The sequence below is a fragment of the Eptesicus fuscus genome, chromosome 6 (genome assembly GCF_027574615.1).
Source record: "Eptesicus fuscus isolate TK198812 chromosome 6, DD_ASM_mEF_20220401, whole genome shotgun sequence".
Classification (NCBI taxonomy): domain Eukaryota; kingdom Metazoa; phylum Chordata; class Mammalia; order Chiroptera; family Vespertilionidae; genus Eptesicus; species Eptesicus fuscus.
The window spans coordinates 100,241,514-100,254,327 of NC_072478.1; the positions used below are offsets into that span (position 1 = coordinate 100,241,514).

The following is a 12,814-nucleotide window of genomic DNA, read 5'->3' on the forward strand; positions in this document are numbered from 1 at the left end:
ACTGTGCACAATGAGTCTTCCTTAAGGCTCCCATTTCACCCAGTAATCACAGGGGTTGGGTAAAAATGCCCATCAGATGTGCAAGCAAACTTGATTCAGTTCAACAAGCATTTCTAGAGCCGTCGTGGGTAGCTAGTGCAAACCACGGAGAACCCAGAGGTGAATTCGCCGGTGTGCCTGACCGCAGGGAGCACAGTGTCTAATAAGAGAGACTTGGGAAGGTGCGCAAAACCAATCCCAGTACCTGACAACAGGAGCCGTGGTAGCGTTCAGTGTAGCTATGGGAACTCGGGGGAACAACCTGTTTTTCTGGTGCGGGTGGGGCTGTAATGGAAAAGAGAGCTTCAGTGTGAAGGTGAACTGGATCTTAATTTCAGTGCTACTCGACAAAGCAGGTTTTTCAATAAAATAAGCGAATCAATCAAGTAATCGCTTCCAGAGGGTCCCACCAAAATCAGTAAAGGGAACAGATGATTTCTAATTTTAAGCTTGTTCCATAGTTATTTTGTTCTATTTCATAAGTATACCCTCCCTTCTCTCTCGGTAGACAGATAAAGAGACAGACAAACATGTATTCATATCTACAAATATACCTGTATACAGACATATAGATCACATACACAGTGTTTGTCTTTTAGAAAATCCTTTACTCTATAAAGAAAGCCAAATGCTTTCCCTTATACTTTTTCATTCTTTTATTTAATTCAGTGCAGCTAGCTAGCATTTATTTTACTATGCTTGTGGGCTAGGGACTGTACTAAGCCCTGCTTTGTATACTTCCATTTGTTACACCTGGGAAGGCAGCTGCAGTCACAGGTGGTGGCAGCTAACTTACTGAAGTCCGTGTCCTGAAGTTAGGGTCTGGTAAAAGAAGGGGGTCCCACTGACCTAAGAACCAACCCCCTACGGCTCCGTGTCCAGGCCACTCCCTGCACACCTGACATTCTCAGACTCCACTGAGCTTTCAGTGGCAGAGTAGCGGCTCGTGGATGCTGACTTCCTGCTTCTTTTTCATATCCTGTCATGATCCCAGCAACCCTGAAAGCCCAGCAGACATAAAGGAAAGCCCTTCTGATTAAGCTGGAAGATGAATAATTTCTTTAAAATTTTTTATTTTTATCAACTTTATTGGGGTGATATTGGTTAATAAAATTATATAGGTTTCAGGTTTACAGTGGTATAATACATCATCTGTAGATTGTATTGCATGTTCACCACCCAACATCAAGTCTCCTTCCACCACCATTTGTCCCCCCTTTACCCATTTCTTTAACTTACTAGTATTGCCACACTATGATTGCTGGGGTTACTCGGGGTCACTCTCCAAGGCCCTTAAACTGTTCTTCCTCTGGGGTCTTTTTTACTACATTTCTCCCTCACTGGGTCTTTTTAACATAGCCCTTCCCCCAAAAGGCCTTAATTTGGAGGAAAGGCAGGGGGTCTATCTGAAGCAGCATTTTACATACAAATTAGTTTCCAATTTATAATAATCAGAGCTTCTGATCAACTGGTCATAATAAGTGTTTCCCCCTGCACTTGTCATGACATTAGCAAAATAAAGAATACACTTTAGGCTTAGAGCCTTACAGATAATAATAATGCTGAAAGCTAATTTTTATTTAGTATTTACTTCCTGCCAAAATTATTCTAAAAGCTTCCCGTGGATTGGCTTGCTAAAGCCTCATAGCAATCCTGGGAAATAAATAATAATAGTGTTTCAACTATACAGATGAGGAAACTGAGGCAGAGAGAATTGGTACATTTACCAAGGATCAAAGCTGGGATTTGAACCAAGACAGTGTCAACCCACCGTCTCTGCTCTTACATATTACACAACGCTCGTCCCCCTTCAGGCAAGTATTCCATGTCTATGAGGCCAACATCAAAATGCTTGAGGAACAAGCCATCTAGTCCCACCTAAACATCGGAACCACCCAGGACTTCCTAGTTGTTTCTTTTCTTCTTAACCATGGTATATGATGGAAGCTTCCAGACTTCTCTCAGGAGTCCGTCCTCTAGTTTTCTTTTTATTCTAGAGGTCAAGAGTTTCTTCTTATGGTCCAAACCAGTGTTCTCCCTGCTTTATTTTAAGCCCATGTTGACTTTTTATTTCATCCACTATTGAGCTACATACAAATGAATCATCACCTTTCTTGCTAAAGAAAAGCGGGGGGAATAACTTCAGACCCTCAAGTCACTCGGTGAAGTTTGTTTATAATTTAGATATGGAAACCTTCAGAGATCCAAAAACGTTATGTCTTATTTGACAGATGGAGAGACTGGCCCAAGGTCACTCCCGAGTCTTGTCTCAGGAGAGCAGTGAGATAGGAACAGAGCCAGGTCTCCTCAGCGAGGGAACTTCACTTCCCTTCCATGCTGGTCTAGTAATCATGCCCTCTCCTGACCACCCAAACCCTCTGCAGTGTGTAGTGGCCACGCACAGAGAAATATTGTCAGAACAGTCCCTCCATTCGGGAATGCAGAGGGGAGCTTATTTCTAATCCTTTGCCCATTGGCCTAGTCTTACGCTTAGCGAAATAAGCCAGTCAGAGAAAGATAAGTATCACATGAACTCACTCATATGTGGAATCTAATGAACAAAATAAACTGATGATCAAAAATAGACCCAGAGACATAGAAGCATGGAACAGACTGTCAAACCTCAGAGGGAAGGCAGGGGAGGGTGGGTGGCACGAGATCAACCAATGAACGTTTATGCATATATGCATAACCCATGGATATAGACAGTGGGACTGGGCGGGGAGGGGGGTGGCTGGAAGAGGTCAATGTGTGTGTGTTTGGGGGTGAATTATGTAATACTTTCAACAATAAAGATTGGAAAAAAAAGAAGTTTCCAGACCAACAAGGCCATCAAACTGACCATTGAAAAGTGAAAAGACCCTCAAAACAAAAATGTCTTTGATTCTTTTTATGTCTTGTTTCAGTTGGTTTAGACATTCTCAAGAAGGTAGGAGATTAATCTTATTTTGTTTTTCAAGTTCAGAATCCATTGGAAGGAACCACAAATGACCTTTATAAAACTAGCTTCCTCAGAAGTGTGGGAGGCACTGGTAATTTAAAAATCTTCTGCTGATATAGGTAGTCCTGAAGCTCCTCTGATTACAGTGATAAAGGGTGCTGGGTGTGGGCAATGATTGTTCCCTATAAGCGATTCCAAAGAATGGGACAGTGATGGTACATCACTGTCACCATCAGAGCAGTGTGGTTTCCTCAGGGTCCTTAGGCCCCTCCCTCTCACTCACGGAAGGAGTCGCTCCCAATTTTAGGTCAGCCTGAGATCAAGTCCCCATTTTCTACTGAGTAATTTTATTTCCTTTCGACTGATTTTTATTTACTGTTACTTCTTTTTTTTTTAATTTAAAAAAACGTTGGAGTACACTGGACTGGTTTGTGGCTGGAAAGAATAATTACAGGCTGCAAGAATTAAACATGCTGCCAAATTGATATCACTCTCCCTGCCCTGTTGATGTTCTTTTTTACATCCCAGTTACATTCAGGGTCGTTGCAAGCTTTGCATGTACTGAGCAGACTCCAGCTCTTATTATCTTTGATCAGCAAAGGGCAGTCACGGAAGTTTGAGAAAGCATTATGCCAGTATCTCAGATGCCCTGGGGTCTGGGTTTATAGCTTTGTTATTTAATACCCGAATGTTTTAAGCTGTGACTTAAAGAGGAACTTGCCATTAGTTTAATCTTAATATGTTTTGTTTAAATCCTGGCATATCATTAAACAGAAATGGAGAGCCAGCTCATGTGTACAGATGTCGCTGACTTGACATCAATCCCTGTTTTCCAGGGCCCTGGTCATTGAAAAACAGCAGCATAGACAGTGGCGAAGCAGAGGTCGGTCGGCGCGTGACCCAAGAAGTCCCACCAGGCGTGTTTTGGAGATCACAGATTCACATCAGCCAGCCCCAGTTCCTCAAGTTCAACATCTCCCTCGGGAAGGACGCTCTCTTCGGTGTTTACATAAGAAGGGGACTTCCACCATCTCATGCCCAGGTATGACCATGCTTGATCTGACCATGAGTTGTCGTTTTAAAAATACACACACACTTTACACCATCTAGGGTGGCTGTCATTAAAGGACGAACAATAACAAGTGTTGGCAGGGATATGGAGACGTTGGAACGTTGGTACCTTGCTACATCGGTACGTTGCTATTGAGAATTTGAAATGGTGCAGCCGCTGTGCAAAAGAGTTTGACAGTTCTTCAAAAAGTTACACATAGAATTACCATATGACCCAGTAATTCTACTTCTGGGTATGTACCCACAGAGAATTGAAAACATCATTTCTCATAAAAATATACACACGAATGTCATAGCAGCATTATTCAGTATAGCCCCGAAGTGGAAACCACCCAAATGTCCATGACTGACGAGTGGATAAGCAAAATGCATCATATCCGTACAGTGAAATATTATCCTACCTTATAATAGAGAAACATGCAAATTGACCGCACCTCCGCTATGCCCACAGCCAATCAGAGCGAACAAGATGGTGGTTAATTTGCATATGCAGGCGCTGAGCGGCCTGGGTCCAGGAAACATCCTCCAGACCCAGGCCACTCCTAGCCTGTAGGCCCGTGCTTAGGTCCTGAGCGACAGGGGTCCCAGAACGCCCCCTGACCACTCAGAGCCTATGGGTGTAGGCGCCAAGCAACTTAGCGACACGGGGATGTTCCGCCCCACCCCAGCGGCTTGCAAAGGCTCCTGCACAAAGCAGCGGTTTGGGGCCACACCCCCAGCCAGGCTCCCAGGACCAGGGGCTGCTGCTGGCCTCAGGGGTGTGCCAAGACCCTGGAGGCCACTGCTGTGTGCTGCCGGGGGTCCCTGCAAGCCCCCAGCCTGAGCGCCTGGCTGGGGGCGTGGCCCCAAACCGCTGCTTTGTGCAGGAGCCTTTGCAAGCGGTTTGGGGCTACGCCCCCAGCCAGGCGCCCAGGACCAGGGGCTGCCGCTGGCCTCTGGGGTGTGCCAAGACCCTAGCGGCCACTGCTGTGTGCTGTCCGGGGTCCCTGCAAGCCCCAAGCCTGAGGCCCATGGTCAAGGTTGGCTGCTGGCCTCCCCAAGCCGCTTGCAAAGGCTCCTGCACAAAGCGGCAGTTTGGGGCCACGCCCCCAGCCAGGCACCCAGGACCAGGGGCTGCTGCTGGCCTCCTGGGTTTGCCGAGACCCTGGCGGCCACCACTGCATGCTGCCCAGGGTCCCTGCAAGCCTCGAGCCTGGGGCCCATGATGGGGCTGGCTGCTGGCCTTGGGGCATTTGGAGATGGGGATGTTCCCGCCCCGCCCCAGAGGCTTTCCAAGCTCCAGCACCAAGTGGCAGATTGTGTCCATGCCCCAAGCCTAGCGCCCTCCACAGGGGGATGGCTGCTGGCCTCTGGGGTGTGCGGAGACCCCAGCAGCCACCACCGGGTGGCAGGGACACGCCCCTAGCCCAGTGGACACAACCCAGGGGCTGCATGAGCTGCAGAGGATACACCTTTTTAAAAAAATTTTTTATTGATTTTTTTTTTTTTTTTACAGAGAAGAGGGGAGAGGGATAGACAGTCAGAAATATCAATGAGAGAGAAACATCCATTAGCTGCCTCCTGCACACTCCCCACTGGGGATATGCCTCCAACCAAGGTACATGCCCTTAACAGGAATCAAACCTGGGACCCTTCAGTCTGCAGGCCCATGGTCTATACACTGAGCCAAACCATTTTGAGAGTAAATACCTTTTCTGACAACTCATTGGCTAAGCTCCCTGTAGGCCACCAATTGCAGTGTTCTTGGTAATTTGGGTTATAAGAATCCAAGAAGGTAATCTAGGGTTTTTCCACCACACTCTTCAAGGAAAAAATGAAGGTCCCTTGAGGGGTCCCAGATTGGAGAGACTGCAGGCTGGGCTGAGGGACAACACCCCCCCGCTACCCCCCCTCCCCGCCGTGCACGAATTTCGTGCACCGGGCCTCTAGTTGAAACATAAAAAGGAATGAAGTGTGGTTACAGCTAGGACATGGATGAACCTTGAAAGCATCATGCTAAGTGAAAGAAGCCACATACACAGGGCCATGTATTCTATGATTCCAGTTATATTGTCCAGAATAGGTAAGTCCACAGAGGCAGAAAGGAGACTAGTGATTGCCAGGGGCAGGAGAGGATAGAATTGGACTGACTGCTAGTAGGTATGGCGTCTCTTTGGGGAGCGATGTAAATACTCTGAAATTAGATCGTGATGGTTGCACAGCATGGCTAATATTCTAAAAACTATCAAACTGTAAAATGGTGAGATTTATGTTATGTGAATTATATCTCAAAAAACAGTAACATCCCTACCTGATGAGGTCAGCTTTGCTAGACGTGGGGGTGAATCCTTGGGTACTTAATGTTCAGGCGTTCTGGTTATTAGATTAATTTGTTAAAATTTCACTAGGAGACATCCCACTGGCTAAGAAAAGAGTGACAAAATTCAGCAGCTGTTTCTCTGAGACTTCCTGTTCTTCCCTGAACCAAACTCCTTGGGAAGCCTTGGGCACCGTGAAAGTGGCCTTTTTCCCAGGGCTGGGAACGAAGAGATTGGATTACTTGATGAATGTCATTGTTCCTCCTCTCATCCCTCCTTTAATTTGTCCCGGTAGGGATTGTACTGTACACACCAATTGGGATAAATTAACACCCAACTAGCTTGGTTTTCTCTTCCAATAAGAATTGTATATCCCGAGGAAACCCACGTTGGGGTTTCCCGCCTCATTTGCTTTCAGCCAGCGAGTCCATAAGGAAGTACATTAGGGAAATATTCCAGGAGTATTCCATCCAGTCAGAGATGACTTTAAAATGCGTTAGAAAGGTATTCATCTAGAAAAGTCAATTGGAAGAATTGAAAGCTTTAAACCCATTAGCAAAAATAAAGCAAGAGGGCACTATTTCTTCGTATTTAGTTCATGGCAGGCATTGCTAATCGATGACTGCACGTTTTCCTCACTGAACTCAGTATAGGTCCCTCCAACAGGATCCCTAAGGCAGCCACTAATGATTGACCAGTGTTGACTCTTAAGATGAAACTTATTTGCAATCCCATCTTTACAGCCTGAAATGATCGATGTAAGGGACTATGTCCTTTTTGAGCAGGGAGGGCCATGCTGTAGATGTGGAAAGTGGTTGTCAATAGAACAACCATCCATCCACACAGAAAAATATTTACTGGTCTAGGCACTGATTACCCGGAGATGAGTTAACGTAGCCCTGGCCAAGCAGAACTCCTGATACCAAAAGCACAACTCTTTTTCCAAGAGCTTCTCATCCAGAGGAAGAGGAATTCGCCTGAGAGGAGTCCCAGAGGCATTTCTGTGACTTCCGGCCAGGCGCATGGCAGAGAGCTGCTCTGGGAAGTTCTGCAAATTGTGAGGTGGTCTCCTTGACCTTCAGGTGCCATTGCTCCTATTGCAGCATAATGAAGGATTTGCAGTGGTGAAATCTGCCTTTTTGGCATTATTCAAGCAAGGGTGAGCATGCCTCTGGGTACAGCTGAGCATAGCTTTCCTCTCAGCCAGTTGGATGCAGGGAGCTTGCTGGGAAAAATTGCTTCTTCCCAGCATTGATTCCAGAACCATTATCCCCCTTCCTTCACATCCTCTGAGCAACTGGAAAGCCGGCAATCCGGGAAATCGGGTAGGTAACTCTCTGGGACTGAGTGATAGTGGGCAGCGGGCAAACAGACTCTCCCCAGTTTCCCTGCTGTGCTGGCAGTCAAGACTCAAACCCTCAGCGACAGTGTCTTTTCTGCTTTTGTGGCTACACCACACTGTCCATCTCCTGCCAACCCAGTGATAGTTCCAGTGATCGTCCTCTCAAAATAGCTCCACTCCCGGGACAGGCCCGTCACATTTCAGGGGAAGAGAAATGAATAGGCATGGGCTGATGTGCTTGAAGGGTTTCAGTCCAGCTGCCAATTTGGAAGTTTAGTGTGCGTTGGAGGGTCAAGTAAGCGAGACACAGTGCAGATGCTTGGAAATGAACAAGACAGGTACAATATAGGGGCGCTTCTTTTAAAAAGGAAAGGAAGGGGAAATATGACTCCCTACACATTCTCACACCCGTTCACTGTCATTACATGCATTCATGTCCTTTTGATGGGCTCCATTTCCTCCAGAAGACGGTGCTTAGCTCCTTGCAGGGATAGGTGACTAACTCATTATAGAATTTCTCATTTCTATTGGCATATCCTATCAAGGAACATAAGTTCTATGGGGATTGGCAGTCTAGCCAAGGTGACTCTTATGAGCTGGAAAGAGAGAAAGATGTGGGGGGAAGAATATGAAATTCTATTGGCTGTGTTGCATGTAATGGCTATGCTTAAATTTTATTGAGTATTAATAAAATAATAAACCTTGTAGGCTCTGACCAAGAGCCTACAAGGTTTAGTATCCATGTCCAAGGATATTAAGTACAGAGAGAATCCTTTCTTACCTGCTGAAATTGCCCAAGAATCAGAGTCTGTCCCAGTTGGCTTTTGGAAAGTGGCGAGAAGCAGTGCTAGAGAGGCAATGTGGCAGAGGGGAGAAAGTCCTGGAGTGAAGGGAGAACTGAGAATGGAGGCCCGGCTACGTGTTAACCAGGTGACCTTGGACATGTCCCTTAACCTCTTTTAGCCTCAGATTTCTTCTCTACCTGTGTGACCAGCCTCACACTGTTGTAATCACACAACAATAATAAAGGTAGGATGAGAAAACGTTTGGTAAACTAAAACACAATATAACGATATCATATGCAAGAGATCACTGTACTAAGAAATTCTGTGTGGCCCTAGCAAATCCTGAATAGACATAGGCGATTGTGTAAACATAGCTATTTAAAATAAAATTAATTTTCTAGTTTCATTCCTTCTTATTAAAGAACAAACTGTTTTCATTCAAGAAAAAAATTAAAAACAAAAGAAAGGATATAAAAACATAATTTGAAGCAGTCCCTTCTTGCCAAATATTTTGATAGAATTTTTGATATAATAAAACATATTTCCAGGGGGGAAAAAATACCTCAGAATTGGAGTGGCTTAAAACGACAGAGGTTGTTTCTTGTCTATTCAGAATATCAGTGGTTCCCAACCAGGGGCACTTTCACCCCACCCTGGCGACATCTGGCAGTGTCTGGGACTACGGTGGGTTGTCACCCTGGGAAGAGGTGGGTGGGTGGGTAGAGGCTGGGGATGCTGCTAAACACGCACAGGACAGCTCTTCACAGTAAAGAATTATTTGCCCCCGAAAGTCGAACGTGCTGAGGTTAGGAAACCCTACGTCACATGCTCGTCTTGGGTGGCACTGGGCTTTGCTCAATGTCAACCTCATTGAAGGACATAAACCTATGGAACCTCCACTACCAGACACAGGACTAATTCTCAGCAGGAAAAAAAAGAGAGAGAGAGAGAGAGAGAGAGAGAGAGAGAGAGAGAGAGAGAGAGAGAGAGAAGGTGGTGAATTGTCCACCAACCCCTAAGAATGCTGCTTAGGGGTGACACAGATCATTTAAGCCCCTCTCATATGGACCAAAGCAAGTCGTCCTAACGTCAGTGGGGCAGGAAGCAGAATCCTGTGATGTCCCTGACTGGAGGAACACCAAATATGTCCATGAAAAGCCCTGGTCACTTTCAATAAAATGTGGGGATGCCCGTCCACCTGGCTAGTCTTTGTGAGCCCCCTTCATTCTTTTCCCGAAAGTAACCCTTAAGGGTCTTATATGAGTGGTCGGATTGCCCTTCTGAAAGGCCCCGCCACCAGCAGTGAGGAAGTACCCATTTGATTTACTTGATCTGGTGCACAAACGGGGTATTATCGTTGTTTACTCTGTGTCAGGTTGAAAGGTAGATGTTATGTTGTCGTTTAAATGCAGCCTTTTGATAGCCTGCATTGCTTTGGTTAAGACCTAGACCCCCAATATAGAGAGTTGGCCTAAGCCAGTCAGAACCTACCAGCTAGAATTCCTTATGGGAGTGGTGTGTGTAAGGAAGCCTGGCACATCTGGCCAGATCTTCGCAATCCTACAAACAGTGTCGGAGTTGCTCAGCCCAGTTCTAGAGAGGAAACGTCAGACTTTCAAAAGGAATCAGAACCTGACCCAGCTAGAGTGCGAGGCACCCAGTAAGCCTCGGAGGCCGCGGCTGCGCGTCAGGATCCGGTGGTTAAGGCAGCAAGCAAGCCATCTGGCAGTTCCTCCCTGATTGCGGCGTGGCGGGTGTGCCCAGCCAAGCGCAGTCCTCTGTGCGAACAAGTCAATAATCGGCAAATTAGGTTCATGATTAGCCCCAGACAACAAGACGTCGTTCCCGCTTGGGAGCCCTGCCGAGACCTCGCCTTCTCCACAGTCCTGTTTAGCAAATATTACCAATGCCTAGTTCATCTCTCCGGCGGATGGAGCCAGGAGCCCGGTGACTTCAGAGGCCTTCCGGCTGCAGGGGGCTGATTGGAGGGTGGGACTGGGGATTGAACGGCAGGAACACGGAAGGCGACCGCTGTTGACCCGAGCGCTTTCCGCTGGGATGCGCACTCTTCCAGATGCGTCCGTGGGCTAGGAAGCAAAACTAGCCACGCAGTAAAAAATGACAGCAGGGAGCTAGTTAAGAGACCACAAATTGCCCCATGATCACACCCAATCAATGCAAATATGGCAGCTCGGGCATGTGTGGACGAAGATCAAACATTCCCTTTTGTCCTCCTCGGGGGGGGGGTTGATGAACTCCCCTCAATGGCCCTTTTTAAACGTGAAGTTGTAGATGGCGATGAGTGGTGTCAGCTTTGGCCACCTCGGGGTATCCCTCTCCAGTTTGAAAACTTATTTGACAAGGAACTCTCTTTTTCCTTGTTCCTGTCTTGCTTGCCCAAGGAAGTAAATTGCACATGGTTTCCATTAGAGGCGGCACTACTAACCGGGTCCCTGGGACAGAGTCGCCCCAGTTCCTGAGCGTCCTGGTTCTGTCACTGCGCCACCCTCTTTGCACCCTCCCCGTGCCCGTTCACCAGTCAGATGGGCTGTCCCTGGACCTCATCCTTCCGGGGGGCTGTGGGCTGTGAGCCTGCTGTGGAGGGAACACCGCGCTGCACTGGCAGCTCCCAGAGCAATTGCATTTCCCTTTGAAGGAGGCATGTTTGACAGGCAGGTTAGCAGACCTCCCTTTCCAAAACCTTGCGCTGTGGAGAAAGAGTTTGTGAAACCAAGAGGACCTTGGATGCTTCTGTGTTGGACCGAACATGCTTTCGGAAAGCTCTTTCTCAGGAGACCCCGTCTGATTACCTGGTGGCATCTGCACCGGAAGCGAAGCTGCCGCTCCAGTGGGTGGGTACCCGCCCGGGCAGCACCAGGCAGAGCTAAGGAGGAATCTCAGGGGAGGCTCGAGTCTTTCGAGAGAACCGGTCTTGACTGTGGATGCTTTTCCAGAGGGTCATGCTCTGGGAGAAAGACAGAAACGAAAAAGCAGAAATAAGTCAGAGGGGGCAGCACCCAATCACCTTGTAGACTGAGCAGAGTCTCGGAGGTACTGTAGTTCAGCAGTTTGCAAAATTTCTGGGCAAAGACCTTTATCTTCTAATGAAATCTTATATAGAACCCCAAGTGGATAAAGTGAAAGCTGTACTAGTATAGTTTATAGTCCAAACCCGTATTTGTTACTATAATGTTAATCTCTGTATATGTATGTTCATTATATATATGAGAGAGAGAGAGAGAGAGACTAAACTCCTAGGGTGGTCACCTCTAGGAATAGGTGAGGAGAACAGGACTGAGAATTAGGTTTGAAAAGTACTTGTTTTATCTAATCTAATAATAGACAAATATGCAAATTGACCGCACCTTCGCTACACCTAAGCCACGCCCACCAGCCAAGCCACGCCCACCAACCAATCAGGACGAGTATGCAAATTGCCCCAACAAAGATGGCGGCTAATTTGCATATCAAGACAGTGTCGAAAGAAGCCAAGAGCTGCAAAGGGGAGTAAAGCTTCGAAGAAGCAAGCAAGCCAGGGGGGCGGGGGGAGGAGAAGGGAGGAGCGAAGTCAGGGCCGTAGGCGAAGGGAAACGAAGGCGGGCTGGAGGAGAAGGCGGGGCCGGCGGCAAGGGCGGGGCGGAGGCGGGGCCGGGGGCGAAGGGAAACGAAGGCGGGCTGGAGGAGAAGGCGGGGCCGGCGGCAAGGGCGGGGCGGAGGCGGGGCCGGGGGCGAAGGGAAACGAAGGCGGGCTGGAGGAGAAGGCGGGGCCGGTGACAAGGGCGGGGCGGAGGCGGGGCTGTGGGCGAAGGGAAACGCGGGCGGGATGGAGAAGGCGAGGCGGGCGGCAAGGGCGGGGCGGAGGCGGAGGCGGGGCCGGGGCCGAAGGGAAACGCGGGCGGGCTGGAGGAGAAGGCAGGGCCGGTGACAAGGGCGGGGCGGAGGCGGGGCCGGGGCCGAAGGGAAACGCGGGCGGGCTGGAGGAGAAGGCAGGGCCGGCGGCAAGGGCGGAGCGGAGGCGGGGCCGGGGCTGAAGGGAAACGCGGGCGGGCTGGAGGAGAAGGCAGGGCCGGCGGCAAGGGCGGGGCGGAGGCGGGGTAGAGTGCAGCAGGAAATCCCATTGCAGGAATTTTCCTGCAACGGGAAAGCTAGTTTGTAATAAAACATTAAAGTTAAGGCGAGCTCCCTTCCCATCTCCCACAACTGGGCTCACAAAGACTGAAAGTAAATGTGACAAAATGTTAAGGTTTATTCATTTGAGTGGTTGAAATATGGGTATTTTCTACCAGAGTCTTTGCACTTTTCTTCATTTTAGTAATCGCTGTCTCTTTAAGAAAAGCAA

At 48.2% G+C, this 12,814-nt stretch overlaps 1 protein-coding gene across 6 annotated transcripts in view; it reads left to right on the forward strand.

Moving 5' to 3' along the window:
* The window catches only part of TENM2 (teneurin transmembrane protein 2), an 885,668-nt gene that overhangs the window by 708,785 nt on the left and 164,069 nt on the right, over positions 1-12,814 (forward strand). For all 6 annotated transcript variants that reach the window (XM_054718128.1, XM_054718129.1, XM_054718127.1 and 3 more), the window contains one exon: positions 3,817-4,022. In XM_054718128.1, the coding sequence (XP_054574103.1) occupies positions 3,817-4,022 (206 nt within the window). The remainder of the gene's footprint in view (positions 1-3,816; positions 4,023-12,814) is intronic.